General features: G+C 55.9%; 1 protein-coding gene across 1 annotated transcript in view; it reads right to left on the reverse strand.

Moving 5' to 3' along the window:
• Positions 1-20,848, reverse strand: part of cdhr5b (cadherin-related family member 5b) — a 177,436-nt gene that overhangs the window by 97,242 nt on the left and 59,346 nt on the right. The window contains exons 4-6 of the mRNA XM_059976391.1: positions 16,807-16,896; positions 14,086-14,172; positions 577-687 (exon numbers count right to left, since the gene is read on the reverse strand). Coding sequence (XP_059832374.1) covers positions 577-687; positions 14,086-14,172; positions 16,807-16,896 — 288 coding nt within the window. The remainder of the gene's footprint in view (positions 1-576; positions 688-14,085; positions 14,173-16,806; positions 16,897-20,848) is intronic.

A 20,848-nucleotide genomic window follows, 5' to 3' on the forward strand; every position in this document is an offset into this window, starting at 1 on the left:
TCCTCCACCCTGTCCTCTTGCTAAGGACTACGTAGACAACGTCCTCCACACTGTACTCTTGCTAAGGACTACATAGACAACGTCCTCCACCCTGTCCTCTTGCTAAGGACGATATAGACAACGTCTTCTACCCTGTCCTCTTGCTAAGGACGATATAGACAACGTCTTCTACCCTGTCCTCTTGCTAAGGACTACATAGACAATGTCCTCCACCCTGTCCTCTTGCTAAGGACTACGTAGACAATGTCCTCCACACTGTACTCTTGCTAAGGACTGTATAGACATTATCCTCCACCCTGTCCTCTTGCTAAGGACTATATAGACAATGTTCACCACCCTGTTGTCTTGCTAAACTTTTCAGAATGCTTAATCGTATTTGCAAACACATTTCCCACACATGCCTTTTCAAAGTGGAGGTGCTGCTGCTCCCGATTCAGAATGAGTAAACTTCTCACCAGTGCTGTCTGGCTTAGCAACATGCACTTCCCTGGTGGGTTCTCAGACATTCCCCGAATTAGCCAACTTTTGTCATTTCTCAGTCTTCTGGTCATCTGCACCCCAAATCTCAGGTCTCACCTTGCAATTCAGAATCAATGTTAACATCTTTTCCTTCTCGTAGTCCAAGGCTTTTTTTAGGTAGATCAAAGGCGTATTCTCTGACTTCAGGAAGAAGAAATTTGCGCCATCCTGAAGGAGACGAGGAACGGTATTATGGGATGTAGTGTGCCTGTGAGGGTGGTGAAGGAGACGAGGAACGGTATTATGGGATGTAGTGTGCCGGTGAGGGTGGTGAAGGATGCGAGGAACGGTGTCATGGGATGTAGTGTGTCGGTGAGGGTGGTGAAGGAGACGAGGAACGGTATTTTGGGATGGAGTGTGCCGGTGAGGATGGTGAAGGAGACGAGGAACGGTACTATGGGATGTAGTGTGTCGGTGAGGGTGGTGAAGGAGACGAGGAACGGTATTATGGGATGGAGTGTGCCGGTGAGGGTGGTGAAGGAGACGAGGAACGGTGTTATGGGATGGAGTGTGCGGGTGAGGGGGGTGAAGGAGACGAGGAACGGTATTATGGGATGTAGTGTGCCGGTGAGGGATGGTGAAGGAGACGAGGAACGGTGTTATGGGATGTAGTGTGCCGGTGAGGGTGGTGAAGGAGACGAGGAACGGTATTATGGGATGGAGTGTGCCGGTGAGGGTGGTGAAGGAGACGAGGAACGGTATTATGGGATGTAGTGTGCCGGTGAGGATGGTGAAGGAGACGAGGAACGGTATTATGGGATGTAGTGTGTCGGTGAGGATGGTGAAGGAGACGAGGAACAGAGTTATGGGATGTAGTGTGTCGGTGAGGGTGGTGAAGGAGACGAGGAACGGTGTTATGGGATGTAGTGTGCCGGTGAGGGTGGAGAAGGAGACGAGGAACAGTATTATGGGATGTAGTGTGCCGGTGAGGGTGGAGAAGGAGACGAGGAACGGTATTTTGGGATGTAGTGTGCCGGTGAGGGTGGTGAAGGAGACGAGGAACGGTATTATGGGATGGAGTGTGCCGGTGAGGGTGGTGAAGGAGACGAGGAATGGTATTATGGGATGGAGTGTGCCGGTGAGGATGGTGAAGGAGACGAGGAACAGAGTTATGGGATGTAGTGTGTCGGTGAGGGTGGTGAAGGAGACGAGGAACGGTATTATGGGATGGAGTGTGCCGGTGAGGGGGGTGAAGGAGACGAGGAACAGAGTTATGGGATGTAGTGTGTCGGTGAGGGTGGTGAAGGAGACGAGGAACGGTATTATGGGATGGAGTGTGCCGTTGAGGGTGGTGAAGGAGACGAGGAACGGTATTATGGGATGGAGTGTGCCGGTGAGGGTGGTGAAGGAGACGAGGAGAGGTATTTTGGGATGGAGTGTGCCGGTGAGGGTGGAGAAGGAGACGAGGAACGGTATTATGGGATGGAGTGTGCCGGTGAGGGGGGTGAAGGAGACGAGGAACGGTATTATGGGATGGAGTGTGCCGGAGAGGGTGGTGAAGGAGACGAGGAACGGTATTATGGGATGGAGTGTGCCGGAGAGGGTGGTGAAGGAGACGAGGAACGGTATTATGGGATGGAGTGTGCCGGTGAGGGTGGTGAAGGAGACGAGGAACGGTATTATGGGATGTAGTGTGCCGGTGAGGATGGTGAAGGAGACGAGGAGAGGTATTATGGGATGGAGTGTGCCGGTGAGGGTGGAGAAGGAGACGAGGAACGGTGTTATGGGATGTAGTGTGCCGGTGAGGATGGTGAAGGAGACGAGGAACGGTGTTATGGGATGGAGTGTGCCGGTGAGGATGGTGAAGGAGACGAGGAACGGTATTATGGGATGTAGTGTGTCGGTGAGGGTGGTGAAGGAGACGAGGAACAGTATTATGGGATGGAGTGTGCCGGTGAGGGTGGTGAAGGAGACGAGGAACGGTATTATGGGATGTAGTGTGCCGGTGAGGATGGTGAAGGAGACGAGGAACGGTATTATGGGATGGAGTGTGCCGGTGAGGGGGGTGAAGGAGACGAGGAACGGTATTATGGGATGTAGTGTGCTGGTGAGGGGGGTGAAGGAGACGAGGAACGGTATTATGGGATGGAGTGTGCCGGTGAGGATGGTGAAGGAGACGAGGAGAGGTATTATGGGATGGAGTGTGCCGGTGAGGGTGGTGAAGGAGACGAGGAACGGTATTATGGGATGGAGTGTGCCGGTGAGGGTGGTGAAGGAGACGAGGAACGGTATTATGGGATGGAGTGTGCCGGTGAGGGTGGTGAAGGAGACGAGGAACGGTATTATGGGATGGAGTGTGCCGGTGAGGGGGGTGAAGGAGACGAGGAACGGTGTTATGGGATGTAGTGTGTCGGTGAGGATGGTGAAGGAGACGAGGAACGGTATTATGGGATGGAGTGTGTCGGTGAGGGGGGTGAAGGAGACGAGGAACGGTGTTATGGGATGTAGTGTGTCGGTGAGGATGGTGAAGGAGACGAGGAACGGTGTTATGGGATGTAGTGTGCCGGTGAGGGTGGTGAAGGAGACGAGGAACGGTATTATGGGATGTAGTGTGCCGGTGAGGGTGGTGAAGGAGACGAGGAACGGTATTATGGGATGTAGTGTGTCGGTGAGGGTGGTGAAGGAGACGAGGAACGGTATTATGGGATGGAGTGTGTCGGTGAGGGGGGTGAAGGAGACGAGGAACGGTATTATGGGATGGAGTGTGCCGGTGAGGGTGGTGAAAGAGACGAGGAACGGTATTATGGGATGGAGTGTGTCGGTGAGGGGGGTGAAGGAGACGAGGAACGGTATTATGGGATGGAGTGTGCCGGTGAGGGTGGTGAAGGAGACGAGGAACGGTATTATGGGATGTAGTGTGCCGGTGAGGGTGGTGAAGGAGACGAGGAACGGTATTATGGGATGGAGTGTGCCGGTGAGGGTGGTGAAGGAGACGAGGAACGGTATTATGGGATGGAGTGTGCCGGTGAGGGTGGTGAAGGAGACGAGGAACGGTATTATGGGATGGAGTGTGTCGGTGAGGGGGGTGAAGGAGACGAGGAACGGTATTATGGGATGGAGTGTGCCGGTGAGGGTGGTGAAAGAGACGAGGAACGGTATTATGGGATGGAGTGTGTCGGTGAGGGGGGTGAAGGAGACGAGGAACGGTATTATGGGATGGAGTGTGCCAGTGAGGGTGGTGAAGGAGACGAGGAACGGTATTATGGGATGGAGTGTGTCGGTGAGGGTGGTGAAGGAGACGAGGAACGGTATTATGGGATGTAGTGTGCCGGTGAGGGTGGTGAAGGAGACGAGGAACGGTATTATGGGATGTACTGTGCCGGTGAGGGTGGTGAAGGAGACGAGGAACGGTGTTATGGGATGTAGTGTGCCGGTGAGGGGGGTGAAGGAGACGAGGAACGGTATTATGGGATGGAGTGTGCCGGTGAGGGTGGTGAAGGAGACGAGGAACGGTATTATGGGATGGAGTGTGCCGGTGAGGGTGGTGAAGGAGACGAGGAACGGTGTTATGGGATGGAGTGTGCCGGTGAGGATGGTGAAGGAGACGAGGAACGGTATTATGGGATGGAGTGTGTCGGTGAGGATGGTGAAGGAGACGAGGAACGGTATTATGGGATGTAGTGTGTCGGTGAGGGTGGTGAAGGAGACGAGGAACGGTGTTATGGGATGGAGTGTGCCGGTGAGGATGGTGAAGGAGACGAGGAACGGTATTATGGGATGGAGTGTGCCGGTGAGGGTGTTGAAGGAGACGAGGAACGGTATTATGGGATGGAGTGTGCCGGTGAGGATGGTGAAGGAGACGAGGAACGGTATTTTGGGATGGAGTGTGCCGGTGAGGGTGTTGAAGGAGACGAGGAACAGTATTATGGGATGGAGTGTGCGGGTGAGGGTGTTGAAGGAGACGAGGAACGGTGTTATGGGATGGAGTGTGCCGGTGAGGGTGGTGAAGGAGACGAGGAACGGTATTATGGGATGGAGTGTGCCGGTGAGGATGGTGAAGGAGACGAGGAACGGTATTATGGGATGGAGTGTGCCGGTGAGGATGGTGAAGGAGACGAGGAACGGTATTATGGGATGTAGTGTGTCGGTGAGGGTGGAGAAGGAGACGAGGAACGGTATTATGGGATGTAGTGTGCCGGTGAGGGTGTTGAAGGAGACGAGGAACGGTATTATGGGATGTAGTGTGCCGGTGAGGGTGGTGAAGGAGACGAGGAACGGTGTTATGGGATGGAGTGTGCCGGTGAGGGTGGTGAAGGAGACGAGGAACGGTATTATGGGATGTAGTGTGCCGGTGAGGGTGGTGAGGGAGACGAGGAACGGTATTATGGGATGTAGTGTGCCGGTGAGGGATGGTGAAGGAGACGAGGAACGGTATTATGGGATGGAGTGTGTCGGTGAGGGTGGTGAAGGAGACGAGGAACGGTGTTATGGGATGTAGTGTGCGGGTGAGGATGGTGAAGGAGACGAGGAACGGTGTTATGGGATGGAGTGTGCCGGTGAGGGTGGTGAAGGAGACGAGGAACGGTGTTATGGGATGGAGTGTGCCGGTGAGGGTGGTGAGGGAGACGAGGAACGGTATTATGGGATGTAGTGTGCCGGTGAGGGTGGTGAAGGAGACGAGGAACGGTATTATGGGATGGAGTGCGTCGGTGAGGGTGGTGAAGGAGACGAGGAATGGTATTATGGGATGGAGTGTGCCGGTGAGGGTGGTGAAGGAGACGAGGAACGGTGTTATGGGATGGAGTGTGCCGGTGAGGGTGGTGAAGGAGACGAGGAACGGTATTATGGGATGTAGTGTGCCGGTGAGGGTGGTGAAGGAGACGAGGAACGGTATTATGGGATGGAGTGCGTCGGTGAGGGTGGTGAAGGAGACGAGGAATGGTATTATGGGATGTAGTGTGTCGGTGAGGGGGGTGAAGGAGACGAGGAACGGTGTTATGGGATGGAGTGTGCCGGTGAGGGTGGTGAAGGAGACGAGGAACGGTATTATGGGATGTAGTGTGCCGGTGAGGGTGGTGAAGGAGACGAGGAACGGTGTTATGGGATGTAGTGTGCCGGTGAGGATGGTGAAGGAGACGAGGAACGGTATTATGGGATGGAGTGTGCCGGTGAGGATGGTGAAGGAGACGAGGAACGGTGTTATGGGATGGAGTGTGCCGGTGAGGGTGGTGAAGGAGACGAGGAACGGTATTATGGGATGTAGTGTGCCGGTGAGGGTGGTGAAGGAGACGAGGAACGGTGTTATGGGATGTAGTGTGCCGGTGAGGATGGTGAAGGAGACGAGGAACGGTATTATGGGATGGAGTGTGCCGGTGAGGGTGGTGAAGGAGACGAGGAACGGTGTTATGGGATGGAGTGTGCCGGTGAGGGTGGTGAAGGAGACGAGGAACGGTATTATGGGATGTAGTGTGCCGGTGAGGGTGGTGAAGGAGACGAGGAACGGTATTATGGGATGTAGTGTGCCGGTGAGGGTGGTGAAGGAGACGAGGAACGGTATTATGGGATGTAGTGTGCCGGTGAGGGTGGTGAGGGAGACGAGGAACGGTATTATGGGATGTAGTGTGTCGGTGAGGGTGGTGAAGGAGACGAGGAACGGTGTTATGGGATGTAGTGTGCCGGTGAGGGTGGTGAAGGAGACGAGGAACGGTATTATGGGATGGAGTGTGCCGGTGAGGGTGGTGAAGGAGACGAGGAACGGTATTATGGGATGGAGTGTGCCTGTGAGGAATGGTGAAGGAGACGAGGAACGGTGTTATGGGATGTAGTGTGTCGGTGAGGGTGGTGAAGGAGACGAGGAACGGTATTATGGGATGGAGTGTGCCGGTGAGGGATGGTGAAGGAGACGAGGAACGGTATTATGGGATGTAGTGTGCGGGTGAGGATGGTGAAGGAGACGAGGAACGGTATTATGGGATGTAGTGTGCGGGTGAGGATGGTGAAGGAGACGAGGAACGGTGTTATGGGATGTAGTGTGTCGGTGAGGGTGGTGAAGGAGACGAGGAACGGTGTTATGGGATGTAGTGTGTCGGTGAGGGTGGTGAAGGAGACGAGGAACGGTATTATGGGATGGAGTGTGCCGGTGAGGGATGGTGAAGGAGACGAGGAACGGTATTATGGGATGTAGTGTGCGGGTGAGGATGGTGAAGGAGACGAGGAACGGTATTATGGGATGTAGTGTGCGGGTGAGGATGGTGAAGGAGACGAGGAACGGTGTTATGGGATGTAGTGTGTCGGTGAGGGTGGTGAAGGAGACGAGGAACGGTATTATGGGATGTAGTGTGTCGGTGAGGGTGGTGAAGGAGATGAGGAACGGTATTATGGGATGTAGTGTGCCGGTGAGGGTGGTGAAGGAGACGAGGAACGGTGTTATGGGATGGAGTGTGCGGGTGAGGGTGGTGAAGGAGACGAGGAACAGTATTATGGGATGGAGTGTGCCGGTGAGGGTGGTGAAGGAGACGAGGAACGGTATTATGGGATGGAGTGTGCCGGTGAGGGTGGTGAAGGAGATGAGGAACGGTATTATGGGATGTAGTGTGCCGGTGAGGGTGGTGAAGGAGACGAGGAACGGTATTATGGGATGTAGTGTGCCGGTGAGGGGGGTGAAGGAGACGAGGAACGGTGTTATGGGATGTAGTGTGCCGGTGAGGGATGGTGAAGGAGACGAGGAACGGTATTATGGGATGGAGTGTGTCGGTGAGGATGGTGAAGGAGACGAGGAACGGTATTATGGGATGGAGTGTGTCGGTGAGGATGGTGAAGGAGACGAGGAACGGTATTATGGGATGGAGTGTGTCGGTGAGGGGGGTGAAGGAGACGAGGAACGGTGTTATGGGATGTAGTGTGTCGGTGAGGATGGTGAAGGAGACGAGGAGAGGTATTATGGGATGGAGTGTGTCGGTGAGGGGGGTGAAGGAGACGAGGAACGGTGTTATGGGATGTAGTGTGTCGGTGAGGATGGTGAAGGAGACGAGGAACGGTATTATGGGATGGAGTGTGTCGGTGAGGGGGGTGAAGGAGACGAGGAACGGTGTTATGGGATGTAGTGTGTCGGTGAGGATGGTGAAGGAGTCGAGGAGAGGTATTATGGGATGGAGTGTGTCGGTGAGGGTGGTGAAGGAGACGAGGAATGGTATTATGGGATGGAGTGTGCCGGTGAGGGGGGTGAAGGAGACGAGGAACGGTATTATGGGATGGAGTGTGCCGGTGAGGATGGTGAAGGAGACGAGGAACGGTATTATGGGATGGAGTGTGCCGGTGAGGGTGGTGAAGGAGACGAGGAACGGTACTATGGGATGGAGTGTGCCGGTGAGGGGGGTGAAGGAGACGAGGAACGGTATTATGGGATGGAGTGTGCCGGTGAGGATGGTGAAGGAGACGAGGAACGGTATTATGGGATGGAGTGTGCCGGTGAGGGTGGTGAAGGAGACGAGGAACGGTATTATGGGATGTAGTGTGCCGGTGAGGGTGGTGAAGGAGACGAGGAACGGTATTATGGGATGTAGTGTGCCGGTGAGGGTGGTGAAGGAGACGAGGAACGGTATTATGGGATGTAGTGTGCCGGTGAGGGGGGTGAAGGAGACGAGGAACGGTATTATGGGATGGAGTGTGCCGGTGAGGGTGTTGAGGGAGACGAGGAACGGTGTTATGGGATGTAGTGTGCCGGTGAGGGATGGTGAAGGAGACGAGGAACGGTATTATGGGATGGAGTGTGTCGGTGAGGGTGGTGAAGGAGACGAGGAATGGTATTATGGGATGGAGTGTGCCGGTGAGGGGGGTGAAGGAGACGTGGAACGGTATTATGGGATGGAGTGTGCCGGTGAGGATGGTGAAGGAGACGAGGAACGGTATTATGGGATGTAGTGTGCGGGTGAGGATGGTGAAGGAGACGAGGAACGGTGTTATGGGATGTAGTGTGTCGGTGAGGGTGGTGAAGGAGACGAGGAACGGTATTATGGGATGGAGTGTGCCGGTGAGGGGGGTGAAGGAGACGAGGAACGGTATTATGGGATGTAGTGTGCCGGTGAGGGGGGTGAAGGAGACGAGGAACGGTATTATGGGATGGAGTGTGCCGGTGAGGGTGGTGAAGGAGACGAGGAACGGTGTTATGGGATGGAGTGTGTCGGTGAGGATGGTGAAGGAGACGAGGAACGGTGTTATGGGATGTAGTGTGCCGGTGAGGGTGGTGAAGGAGACGAGGAACGGTATTATGGGATGTAGTGTGCTGGTGAGGGGGGTGAAGGAGACGAGGAACGGTGTTATGGGATGTAGTGTGCCGGTGAGGGTGGTGAAGGAGACGAGGAACGGTATTATGGGATGTACTGTGCCGGTGAGGGTGGTGAAGGAGACGAGGAACGGTATTATGGGATGTAGTGTGCGGGTGAGGGTGGTGAAGGAGACGAGGAACGGTATTATGGGATGTACTGTGCCGGTGAGGGTGGTGAAGGAGACGAGGAACGGTATTATGGGATGTAGTGTGCGGGTGAGGGTGGTGAAGGAGACGAGGAACGGTGTTATGGGATGTAGTGTGCCGGTGAGGGTGGTGAAGGAGACGAGGAACGGTATTTTGGGATGGAGTGTGCCGGTGAGGGTGGTGAAGGAGACGAGGAACGGTGTTATGGGATGGAGTGTGCCGGTGAGGATGGTGAAGGAGACGAGGAACGGTATTATGGGATGTAGTGTGCCGGTGAGGGTGGTGAAGGAGACGAGGAACGGTATTATGGGATGTACTGTGCTGGTGAGGGTGGTGAAGGAGACGAGGAACGGTATTATGGGATGGAGTGTGCCGGTGAGGATGGTGAAGGAGACGAGGAATGGTATTATGGGATGGAGTGTGCCGGTGAGGGTGGTGAAGGAGACGAGGAACGGTATTATGGGATGTAGTGTGTCGGTGAGGGTGGTGAAGGAGACGAGGAACGGTATTATGGGATGTAGTGTGCCGGTGAGGGTGGTGAAGGAGACGAGGAACGGTATTATGGGATGTAGTGTGCCGGTGAGGGTGGTGAAGGAGACGAGGAACGGTATTTTGGGATGGAGTGTGCCGGTGAGGGGGGTGAAGGAGACGAGGAACGGTGTTATGGGATGGAGTGTGCCGGTGAGGGTGTTGAGGGAGACGAGGAACGGTATTATGGGATGGAGTGTGCCGGTGAGGGTGGTGAAGGAGACGAGGAACGGTATTATGGGATGTAGTGTGCCGGTGAGGGTGGTGAAGGAGACGAGGAACGGTATTATGGGATGTAGTGTGTCGGTGAGGGTGGTGAAGGAGACGAGGAACGGTATTATGGGATGTAGTGTGCCGGTGAGGGTGTTGAAGGAGACGAGGAACGGTATTATGGGATGTAGTGTGCCGGTGAGGGTGGTGAAGGGGACGAGGAACGGTGTTATGGGATGGAGTGTGCCGGTGAGGGTGTTGAAGGGGACGAGGAACGGTGTTATGGGATGTAGTGTGCCGGTGAGGGGGGTGAAGGAGACGAGGAACGGTATTATGGGATGTACTGTGCCGGTGAGGGTGGTGAAGGAGACGAGGAACGGTATTTTGGGATGTAGTGTGCCGGTGAGGGTGGTGAAGGAGACGAGGAACGGTATTATGGGATGGAGTGTGCCGGTGAGGGTGGTGAAGGAGACGAGGAACGGTATTATGGGATGGAGTGTGCCGGTGAGGGTGGTGAAGGAGACGAGGAACGGTATTATGGGATGGAGTGTGCGGGTGAGGATGGTGAAGGAGACGAGGAACGGTGTTATGGGATGGAGTGTGCCGGTGAGGGTGGTGAAGGAGACGAGGAACGGTATTTTGGGATGGAGTGTGCCGGTGAGGGTGGTGAAGGAGACGAGGAACGGTATTATGGGATGGAGTGTGCCGGTGAGGGTGGTGAAGGAGACGAGGAACGGTATTATGGGATGGAGTGTGCCGGTGAGGGTGGTGAAGGAGAGGAGTCACTGTTTTATGGGATGGAGTGTGCCGGTGAGGGTGGTGAAGGAGACGAGGAACGGTGTTATGGGATGTAGTGTGCCGGTGAGGGGGGTGAAGGAGAGGAGGAACAGTATTATGGGATGGAGTGTGCCGGTGAGGATGGTGAAGGAGACGAGGAACGGTGTTATGGGATGTAGTGTGCCGGTGAGGGTGGTGAAGGAGACGAGGAACGGTATTATGGGATGGAGTGTGCCGGTGAGGATGTTGAAGGAGAGGAGTCACTGTTTTATGGGATGGAGTGTGCCGGTGAGGGGGGTGAAGGAGAGGAGGAACAGTATTTTGGGATGGAGTGTGCCGGTGAGGGTGGTGAAGGAGACGAGGAACGGTATTATGGGATGGAGTGTGCCGGTGAGGGTGGTGAAGGAGACGAGGAACGGTATTATGGGATGTACTGTGCCGGTGAGGGTGGTGAAGGAGACGAGGAACGGTGTTATGGGATGGAGTGTGCCGGTGAGGGTGGTGAAGGAGACGAGGAACGGTGTTATGGGATGGAGTGTGCCGGTGAGGGTGGTGAAGGAGACGAGGAACGGTATTATGGGATGTAGTGTGCCGGTGAGGGGGGTGAAGGAGACGAGGAACGGTGTTATGGGATGTAGTGTGTCGGTGAGGGTGGTGAAGGAGACGAGGAACGGTATTATGGGATGTACTGTGCCGGTGAGGGTGGTGAAGGGGACGAGGAACGGTATTATGGGATGTAGTGTGCCGGTGATGGTGGTGAAGGGGATGAGGAACGGTATTATGGGATGGAGTGTGCCGGTGAGGATGGTGAAGGAGACGAGGAACGGTGTTATAGGATGGAGTGTGCCGGTGAGGGTGGTGAAGGAGACGAGGAACGGTATTATGGGATGGAGTGTGCCGGTGAGGGGGGTGAAGGAGACGAGGAACGGTGTTATGGGATGTAGTGTGCCGGTGAGGGTGGTGAAGGAGACGAGGAACGGTGTTATGGGATGTAGTGTGTCGGTGAGGATGGTGAAGGAGACGAGGAACGGTGTTATGGGATGTAGTGTGTCGGTGAGGGGGGTGAAGGAGACGAGGAACGGTATTATGGGATGTAGTGTGTCGGTGAGGGTGGTGAAGGAGACGAGGAACGGTATTATGGGATGGAGTGTGCCGGTGAGGGTGGTGAAGGAGACGAGGAACGGTATTATGGGATGGAGTGTGCCGGTGAGGGGGGTGAAGGAGACGAGGAACGGTATTATGGGATGGAGTGTGCCGGTGAGGGTGGTGAAGGAGACGAGGAACGGTATTATGGGATGGAGTGTGCCGGTGAGGGTGGTGAAGGAGACGAGGAACGGTATTATGGGATGGAGTGTGCGGGTGAGGGTGGTGAAGGAGACGAGGAACGGTGTTATGGGATGTAGTGTGCCGGTGAGGGTGTTGAGGGAGACGAGGAACGGTATTATGGGATGGAGTGTGCCGGTGAGGGTGGTGAAGGAGACGAGGAACGGTATTATGGGATGTAGTGTGCCGGTGAGGGTGGTGAAGGAGACGAGGAACGGTATTATGGGATGGAGTGTGTCGGTGAGGGGGGTGAAGGAGACGAGGAACGGTATTATGGGATGTAGTGTGCCGGTGAGGATGGTGAACGAGACGAGGAACGGTGTTATGGGATGTAGTGTGTCGGTGAGGATGGTGAAGGAGACGAGGAACGGTATTATGGGATGGAGTGTGCCGGTGAGGGTGTTGAGGGAGACGAGGAACGGTATTATGGGATGGAGTGTGTCGGTGAGGGGGGTGAAGGAGACGAGGAACGGTATTATGGGATGTAGTGTGCCGGTGAGGATGGTGAAGGAGACGAGGAACGGTATTATGGGATGTAGTGTGTCGGTGAGGATGGTGAAGGAGACGAGGAACGGTGTTATGGGATGTAGTGTGCCGGTGAGGGGGGTGAAGGAGACGAGGAACGGTATTATGGGATGGAGTGTGCCGGTGAGGGTGGTGAAGGAGACGAGGAACGGTGTTATGGGATGGAGTGTGCCGGTGAGGGTGGTGAAGGAGACGAGGAACGGTGTTATGGGATGGAGTGTGTCGGTGAGGGTGGTGAAGGAGACGAGGAACGGTATTATGGGATGGAGTGTGCCGGTGAGGGTGGTGAAGGAGACGAGGAACGGTATTATGGGATGTAGTGTGCCGGTGAGGGTGGTGAAGGAGACGAGGAACGGTATTATGGGATGGAGTGTGCCGGTGAGGGTGGTGAAGGAGACGAGGAACGGTATTATGGGATGTAGTGTGCCGGTGAGGATGGTGAAGGAGACGAGGAACGGTGTTATGGGATGTAGTGTGCCGGTGAGGGTGGTGAAGGAGACGAGGAACGGTATTATGGGATGGAGTGTGCCGGTGAGGATGGTGAAGGAGACGAGGAACGGTGTTATGGGATGTAGTGTGCCTGTGAGGGTGGTGAAGGAGACGAGGAACGGTATTTTGGGATGGAGTGTGCCGGTGAGGGTGGTGAAGGAGACGAGGAACGGTATTTTGGGATGGAGTGTGCCGGTGAGGGTGGTGAAGGAGACGAGGAACGGTATTTTGGGATGGAGTGTGCCGGTGAGGGTGGTGAAGGAGACGAGGAACGGTATTTTGGGATGGAGTGTGCCGGTGAGGGTGGTGAAGGAGACGAGGAACGGTGTTATGGGATTGAGTGTGCCGGTGAGGGTGGTGAAGGAGACGTGGAACGGTATTATGGGATGTAGTGTGCCGGTGAGGATGGTGAAGGAGACGAGGAACGGTATTATGGGATGTAGTGTGCCGGTGAGGGTGGTGAAGGAGACGAGGAACGGTATTATGGGATGTAGTGTGCCGGTGAGGGTGGTGAAGGAGACGAGGAACGGTATTTTGGGATGGAGTGTGCCGGTGAGGGGGGTGAAGGAGACGAGGAACGGTGTTATGGGATGGAGTGTGCCGGTGAGGGTGTTGAGGGAGACGAGGAACGGTATTATGGGATGGAGTGTGCCGGTGAGGGTGGTGAAGGAGACGAGGAACGGTGTTATGGGATGTAGTGTGCCGGTGAGGGTGTTGAAGGAGACGAGGAACGGTGTTATGGGATGTAGTGTGCCGGTGAGGGTGGTGAAGGAGACGAGGAACGGTGTTATGGGATGGAGTGTGCCGGTGAGGGTGGTGAAGGAGACGAGGAACGGTGTTATGGGATGGAGTGTGCCGGTGAGGGTGGTGAAGGAGACGAGGAACGGTATTATGGGATGTACTGTGCCGGTGAGGGTGGTGAAGGAGAGGAGTCACTGTTTTATGGGATGTAGTGTGCCGGTGAGGGTGGTGAAGGAGACGAGGAACGGTGTTATGGGATGTAGTGTGCCGGTGAGGGTGGTGAAGGAGACGAGGAACGGTGTTATGGGATGTAGTGTGTCGGTGAGGGTGGTGAAGGAGACGAGGAACGGTGTTATGGGATGTAGTGTGTCGGTGAGGGGGGTGAAGGAGACGAGGAACGGTATTATGGGATGGAGTGTGCCGGTGAGGGTGGTGAGGGAGACGAGGAACGGTGTTATGGGATGGAGTGTGCCGGTGAGGGTGGTGAAGGAGAGGAGTCACTGTTTTATGGGATGGAGTGTGCCGGTGAGGGTGGGTTTACCTCGGGATGATGACACACTCACCGTGCTGTTGTCCAGGCTGTAGAAGATAGGGTCCTGGTCCAAATCTACTGCTGTCACAGTCTCCCAGGGCTCACCCACGAGAAACAGCTAGAAGAACAAACAATCTGTACTACTCTCCATCTCCATCACTCCTCCCTCAGCCTCCAACACTCCCTGTTGATCTCCGTCCCACCCCTCTGTCACCCTCAATCAACCCCGCCCAGCCTCCATTACACCCTCATTGGTTCCATCACACCCCCCAATCGGCCTCAATCTCCCTACCCGGCCTCCCATCACAACCCTCTCAGCCTCCATCACACCTTCCTGTCGGCCTCAATCACCCCCTGTTGGCATCATTCACCTCCTCTCGGCCTCCATCAAACACACACTCACCCTCAGCACTCACCGTTCCCTCTCACTCACCGATCCCCCTCACTCACTGATTCCCTCACTCACTCATCCCCTCACTCACCGATCCCCCTCACTCACCGATCCCCCTCACCGATCCCCCTCACTGATTCCCCTCACTGATTCCCCTCACTCACCGATCCCCCTCACTCACCGATCCCCCTCACTCACTGATCCCCCTCACTCACCGATCCCCCTCACCGATCCCCCTCACTGATTCCCCTCACTCACCGATCCCCCTCACTCACCGATCCCCCTCACTCACCGATCCCCCTCACTCACTGATTCCCTCACTCACTCATCCCCTCACTCACCGATCCCCCTCACTGATTCCCCTCACTGATTCCCCTCACTCACCGATCCCCCTCACTCACCGATCCCCCTCACTCACTGATCCCCCTCACTCACCGATCCCCCTCACTGATCCTCTCACTCACTGATCCTCCTCACTCACTGATCCCCTACACTGACTGTTTCCCTACTCTTAATGATATCTTAGGACCATAACACCATTAGACATGTGAGCAGAACTAGGGCCTTCATTCTATCAAGACAGTGCCGCCACTTAATCATGTCTGAACCTTATTTCCCTTCCTCAGCCGCACTCCTGGCCTCCCTTCGCCTTGTAAACTTTGATGCCCTGGCTATCAAGAAGCTATTCATTTCTGTTCCAAGTCCCCCCGATGCCCTGGCGTTCAAAGCTGTCTGTGTTTACAAATTCCACAAATCAACGATTTTCTCTACATCTCTGTTTTAAATGGACACCCCCTGGGAATGTACCCACTTGTCCCAGACTCACCCCCTCCCCATGGAAAACATTCTTTCTACATCTACTCTGTCTAGGACTTTCAATATTTGAAAGATTTCAATGAGATCTCCCCTCATCCTTCTGTCTTCCAGCGTGTATAGACCCAGAGCCATTAAACGTGACCTGTATGCTAGATTTGAAATGAACACTAACATGGCATTTACTTTCCTTTCCCACCACTGACTCAAACTGCAAGTTAACCTTTAGGGTGTTCTGCACAAGGATTCCCAAGTCCCTTTGCATCTCAAATTTTTGGATTTTCTCTCCTTTTAGAAAATAGTCTGCACATTTATTTCTTCTACCAAAGTGCATGGCCATGCGTTTTCCAACATTTAAGAGATTAGGAGAATGGGCAAGAAATGGAAATGCCAATGGGCATTTCATTTGCCAATCTTTTGCCCATTCTCCTAATCTGTCTAAGTCCTACCGCAGCCTACCTGTTTCCTCAACACTACCTGCCCCTCCACCAATCTTTGTATCATCTGCAAACTTGGCAACAAAGCCATCTATTCCATCATCTAAATCAGTGATATACAGCATAAAAAGAAACGGTCCCAACACCGATCCCTGAGGAAAACCACTACTCACTGGCAGCCAACCAAAAAAGGATGCTTTTATTCCCACTTGCTGCCTCCTACCAATCAGCCAATGCTCTAAACAGACTCATAACTTTCCCGTAGTACCATGGGCTCTTATCTTGTTAAGCAGCCTCATGTGCGACACCTTGTCAAAGACCTTCTGATAGACCAAATATACAACATCCACTACAGCCTCTTTATCCATCCTACTTGTAATCTCCTCAAAGAATTCCAACAGATCCGTCAGGCAGGATTTTCCCTTAAGGAAACATGCTGACTTTGTCCTATCTTGTCCTATGTCACCAAGTACTCCATCACCTCATCCTTAACAATTGACTCCAACCTCTTCCCAACCACTGAGGTCAGGCTAACTGGTCTCTAATTTCCTTTCTGCTGCCTTCCTCCTTTCTTAAAGACTGGAGTGACATTTGCAATTTTCCAGCCCTCTGGCACCATGCCAGTCAATTGATTCTTGAAAGATCATTACTAATGCCTCCACAATCTCCTTTATCCTCACACCACCAACCCAATTCACCCTCTGATCTCCCTTTCCTCAGCAGCTCCTACATCCTCACACCACCTACCCACATCACCCTCTGATCAATCCATCTGCACCTCACCTTCTATCCTACACATCCCCTCACGATACAACCTTTTATCATCCTTCCCTCCCCCAGTTTTCCAACCCGTCCAAGTCCTGTTCCCCCGATGAACCTCCACTCATACATCAGAACATCCCTCATCCTCTCTCTCCCTACAGCACCTCCTTTACATCCCACACCCTTATAATCCGCAATCAATACACATCCCGACATCGACATCCCCACGTTCACATCCAATTGCACCCACTCTGATGCCTGCACTCCATTTCCCCTGGGAGCGTGCTGCCCCGCAGCCTTTGTGCTGATACACGACCACCGCCTTCAGTGGCACCGAGAGAGGCATTACCTCACTGATGTTTGCATCCAGCTTGTTCTCAGGGAATGTCGGTGAGTTGTCGTTGACATTCGTCACCACCAGATGTAAAGTGAGCTTATTCTGTAACAGAGGATGAATTCCAGAACCATGTCAACGAGACTGGCACTCTGTGGGTCAGAGGTCAGCCAGAGGGACCCCAGCTGTGGGAAGGGTCAGTGGCACAGCATCCACTTTCAGAGGCAGGAATTACATCTCTGAGGTTGGCGCATGGAAGGAAATGCCCCCTCACCTCCCATCACTATGACAGCATTCATTCAGTTCCCCTCTGCCACACAGTGTGACTATCACTTAGCACCATCCCTCCCATGGAGTGACCCTCCTTTCCCTCGGTCCTGCCCCTCCCCCAGTGTGACCCTACCTCAGTGTGACCCTCCCGCAGTGTGACCCTCCCCCAGTGTGACCCTACCTCAGTACCACCCTCCCGCAGTGTGACCTTCCCCCAGTGTGACCCTACCTCAGTACCATCCTCCCACAGTGTGACCCTCCCCCAGTGTGACCCTCCCCCAGTGTGACCCTCCCCCAGTGTGACCCTCCCACAGTGTGACCCTCCCCCAGTGTGACCCTCCCCCAGTGTGACCCTCCCTCAGTACCATCCTCCCCCAGTGTGACCCTACCTCAGTACCATCCTCCCCCAGTGTGACCCTCCCCCAGTGTGACCCTCCCGCAGTGTGACCCTCCCCCAGTGAGACCCTCCCGCAGTGTGACCCTACCTCAGTACCATCCTCCCGCAGTGTGACCCTCCCGCAGTGTGACCCTACCTCAGTACCATCCTCCCACAGTGTGACCCTCCCCCAGTGTGACCCTCCCCCAGTGTGACCCTACAGTACCATCCTCCCCCAGTGTGACCTTCCCGCAGTGTGACCCTACCTCAGTACCATCCTCCCACAGTGTGACCCTCCCGCAGTGTGACCCTCCCGCAGTGTGACCCTACCTCAGTACCATCCTCCCACAGTGTGACCCTCCCGCAGTGTGACCCTCCCGCAGTGTGACCCTCCCACAGTGTGACCCTCCCCCAGTGTGACCCTACCTCAGTACCATCCTCCCACAGTGTGACCCTCCCCCAGTGTGACCCTCCCCCAGTGTGACCCTACAGTACCATCCTCCCACAGTGTGACCCTCCCGCAGTGTGACCCTCCCCCAGTGTGACCCTCCCCCAGTGTGACTCTCCCGCAGTGTGACCCTCCCCCAGTGTGACCCTCCCGCAGTGTGACCCTCCCCCAGTGTGACCCTCCCGCAGTGTGACCCTCCCCCAGTGTGACCCTCCCCCAGTGTGACCTTCCCGCAGTGTGACCCTACCTCAGTACCATCCTCCCACTGTGTGACCCTCCCGCAGTGTGACCCTCCCGCAGTGTGACCCTCCCGCAGTGTGACCCTCCCACAGTGTGACCCTCCCGCAGTGTGACCCTCCCCCAGTGTGACCCTACCTCAGTACCATCCTCCCACAGTGTGACCCTCCCGCAGTGTGACCCTCCCGCAGTGTGACCCTCCCGCAGTGTGACCTTCCCCCAGTGTGACCCTCCCGCAGTGTGACCCTACCTCAGTACCATCCTCCCGCAGTGTGACCCTCCCCCAGTGTGACCCTACCTCAGTACCATCCTCCCACAGTGTGACCCTCCCGCAGTGTGACCCTCCCGCAGTGTGACCCTCCCACAGTGTGACCCTCCCGCAGTGTGACCCTCCCGCAGTGTGACCCTCCCACAGTGTGACCCTCCCGCAGTGTGACCCTCCCACAGTGTGACCCTCCCACAGTGTGACCCTACCACAGTACCATCCTCCCCCAGTGTGACCCTCCCTCAGTACCATCCTCCCGCAGTGTGACCCTCCCGCAGTGTGACCCTACCTCAGTACCATCCTCCCCCAGTGTGACCCTCCCTCAGTACCATCCTCCCGCAGTGTGACCCTCCCGCAGTGTGACCCTACCTCAGTACCATCCTCCCCCAGTGTGACCCTCCCTCAGTACCATCCTCCCCCACAGTGTGACCCTACCTCAGTACCATCCTCCCGCAGTGTGACCCTACCTCAGTACCATCCTCCCACAGTGTGACCCTCCCGCAGTGTGACCCTACCTCAGTGTGACCCTCCCACAGTGTGACCCTCCCGCAGTGTGACCCTCCCGCAGTGTGACCCTCCCACAGTGTGACCCTACCTCAGTACCATCCTCCCCCAGTGTGACCCTCCCTCGGTACCATCCTCCCGCAGTGTGACACTCCCTCAGTGTGACCCTCCCGCAGTGTGACCCTCCCACAGTGTGACCCTCCCGCAGTGTGACCCTCCCGCAGTGTGACCCTACCTCAGTACCATCCTCCCCCAGTGTGACCCTCCCTCCGTACCATCCTCCCGCAGTGAGACACTCCCTCAGTGTGACACTCCCTCAGTATCGCCCCTCCCACAGTGTGACCCTCCCTCAGTACCTCCCCTCCCGCAGTGTGACCCTACCTCAGTACCATCCTCCCGCAGTGTGACCCTCCCGCAGTGTGACCCTGCCTCAGTACCATCCTCCCGCAGTGTGACCCTCCCCCAGTGTGACCCTCCCGCAGTGTGACCCTGCCGCAGTGTGACCCTCCCTCAGTGTGACCCTCCCCCAGTGTGACCCTACCTCAGTACCATCCTCCCGCAGTGTGACCCTCCCGCAGTGTGACCCTACCTCAGTACCATCCTCCTGCAGTGTGACCCTCCCGCAGTGTGACCCTCCCCCAGTGTGACCCTACAGTACCATCCTCCCGCAGTGTGACCCTCCCGCAGTGTGACCCTACCTCAGTACCATCCTCCCGCAGTGTGACCCTCCCGCAGTGTGACCCTGCCGCAGTGTGACCCTCCCCCAGTGTGACCCTCCCGCAGTGTGACCCTCCCGCAGTGTGACCCTCCCTCAGTACCATCCTCCCACAGTGTGACCTTCCCGCAGTGTGACCCTCCCGCAGTGTGACCCTCCCGCAGTGTGACCCTCCCTCAGTACCATCCTCCCGCAGTGTGACCCTCCCACAGTGTGACCCTACCTCAGTACCATCCTCCCACAGTGTGACCATCCCGCAGTGTGACCCTCCCGCAGTGTGACCCTCCCGCAGTGTGACCCTCCCTCAGTACCATCCTCCCGCAGTGTGACCCTCCCACAGTGTGACCCTACCTCAGTACCAACCTCCCACAGTGTGACCATCCCGCAGTGTGACCTTCCCGCAGTGTGACCCTCCCTCAGTGTGACCCTACCTCAGCACCATCCTCCCACAGTGTGACCCTCCCACAGTGTGACCCTACCTCAGTACCATCCTCCCACAGTGTGACCATCCCGCAGTGTGACCCTACCTCAGTGTGACCCTCCCGCAGTGTGACCCTCCCTCAGTGTGACCCTCCCGCAGTGTGACCCTCCCTCAGTACCATCCTCCCACAGTGTGACCTTCCCGCAGTGTGACCCTCCCGCAGTGTGACCCTCCCGCAGTGTGACCCTCCCGCAGTGTGACCCTACCTCAGTACCATCCTCCCGCAGTGTGACCCTCCCGCAGTGTGACCCTCCCGCAGTGTGACCTACCTCAGTACCATCCTCCCGCAGTGTGACCCTCCCGCAGTGTGACCCTACCTCAGTGTGACCCTCCCCCAGTGTGACCCTACCTCAGTGTGACCTTCCCGCAGTGTGACCCTCCCCCAGTGTGACCCTACCTCAGTACCATCCTCCCGTAGTGTGACCCTCCCGCAGTGTGACCCTACCTCAGTACCATCCTCCCGCAGTGTGACCCTCCTCCAGTGTGACCCTCCCGCAGTGTGACCCTCCCGCAGTGTGACCCTCCCGCAGTGTGACCCTCCCACAGTTTGACCTTCCCGCAGTGTGACCCTCCCCCAGTGTGACCCTACCTCAGTACCACCCTCCCACAGTGTGACCCTCCCGCAGTGTGACCCTCCCGCAGTGTGACCCTACCTCAGTGTGACCCTACCTCAGTGTGACCCTCCCGCAGTGTGACCCTCCCTCAGTGTGACCCTACCTCAGTGTGACCCTCCCGCAGTGTGACCCTCCCGCAGTGTGACC

Source organism: Hypanus sabinus, chromosome 7 (assembly GCF_030144855.1).
Source record: "Hypanus sabinus isolate sHypSab1 chromosome 7, sHypSab1.hap1, whole genome shotgun sequence".
NCBI classification, from domain to species: Eukaryota; Metazoa; Chordata; class Chondrichthyes; order Myliobatiformes; family Dasyatidae; genus Hypanus; species Hypanus sabinus.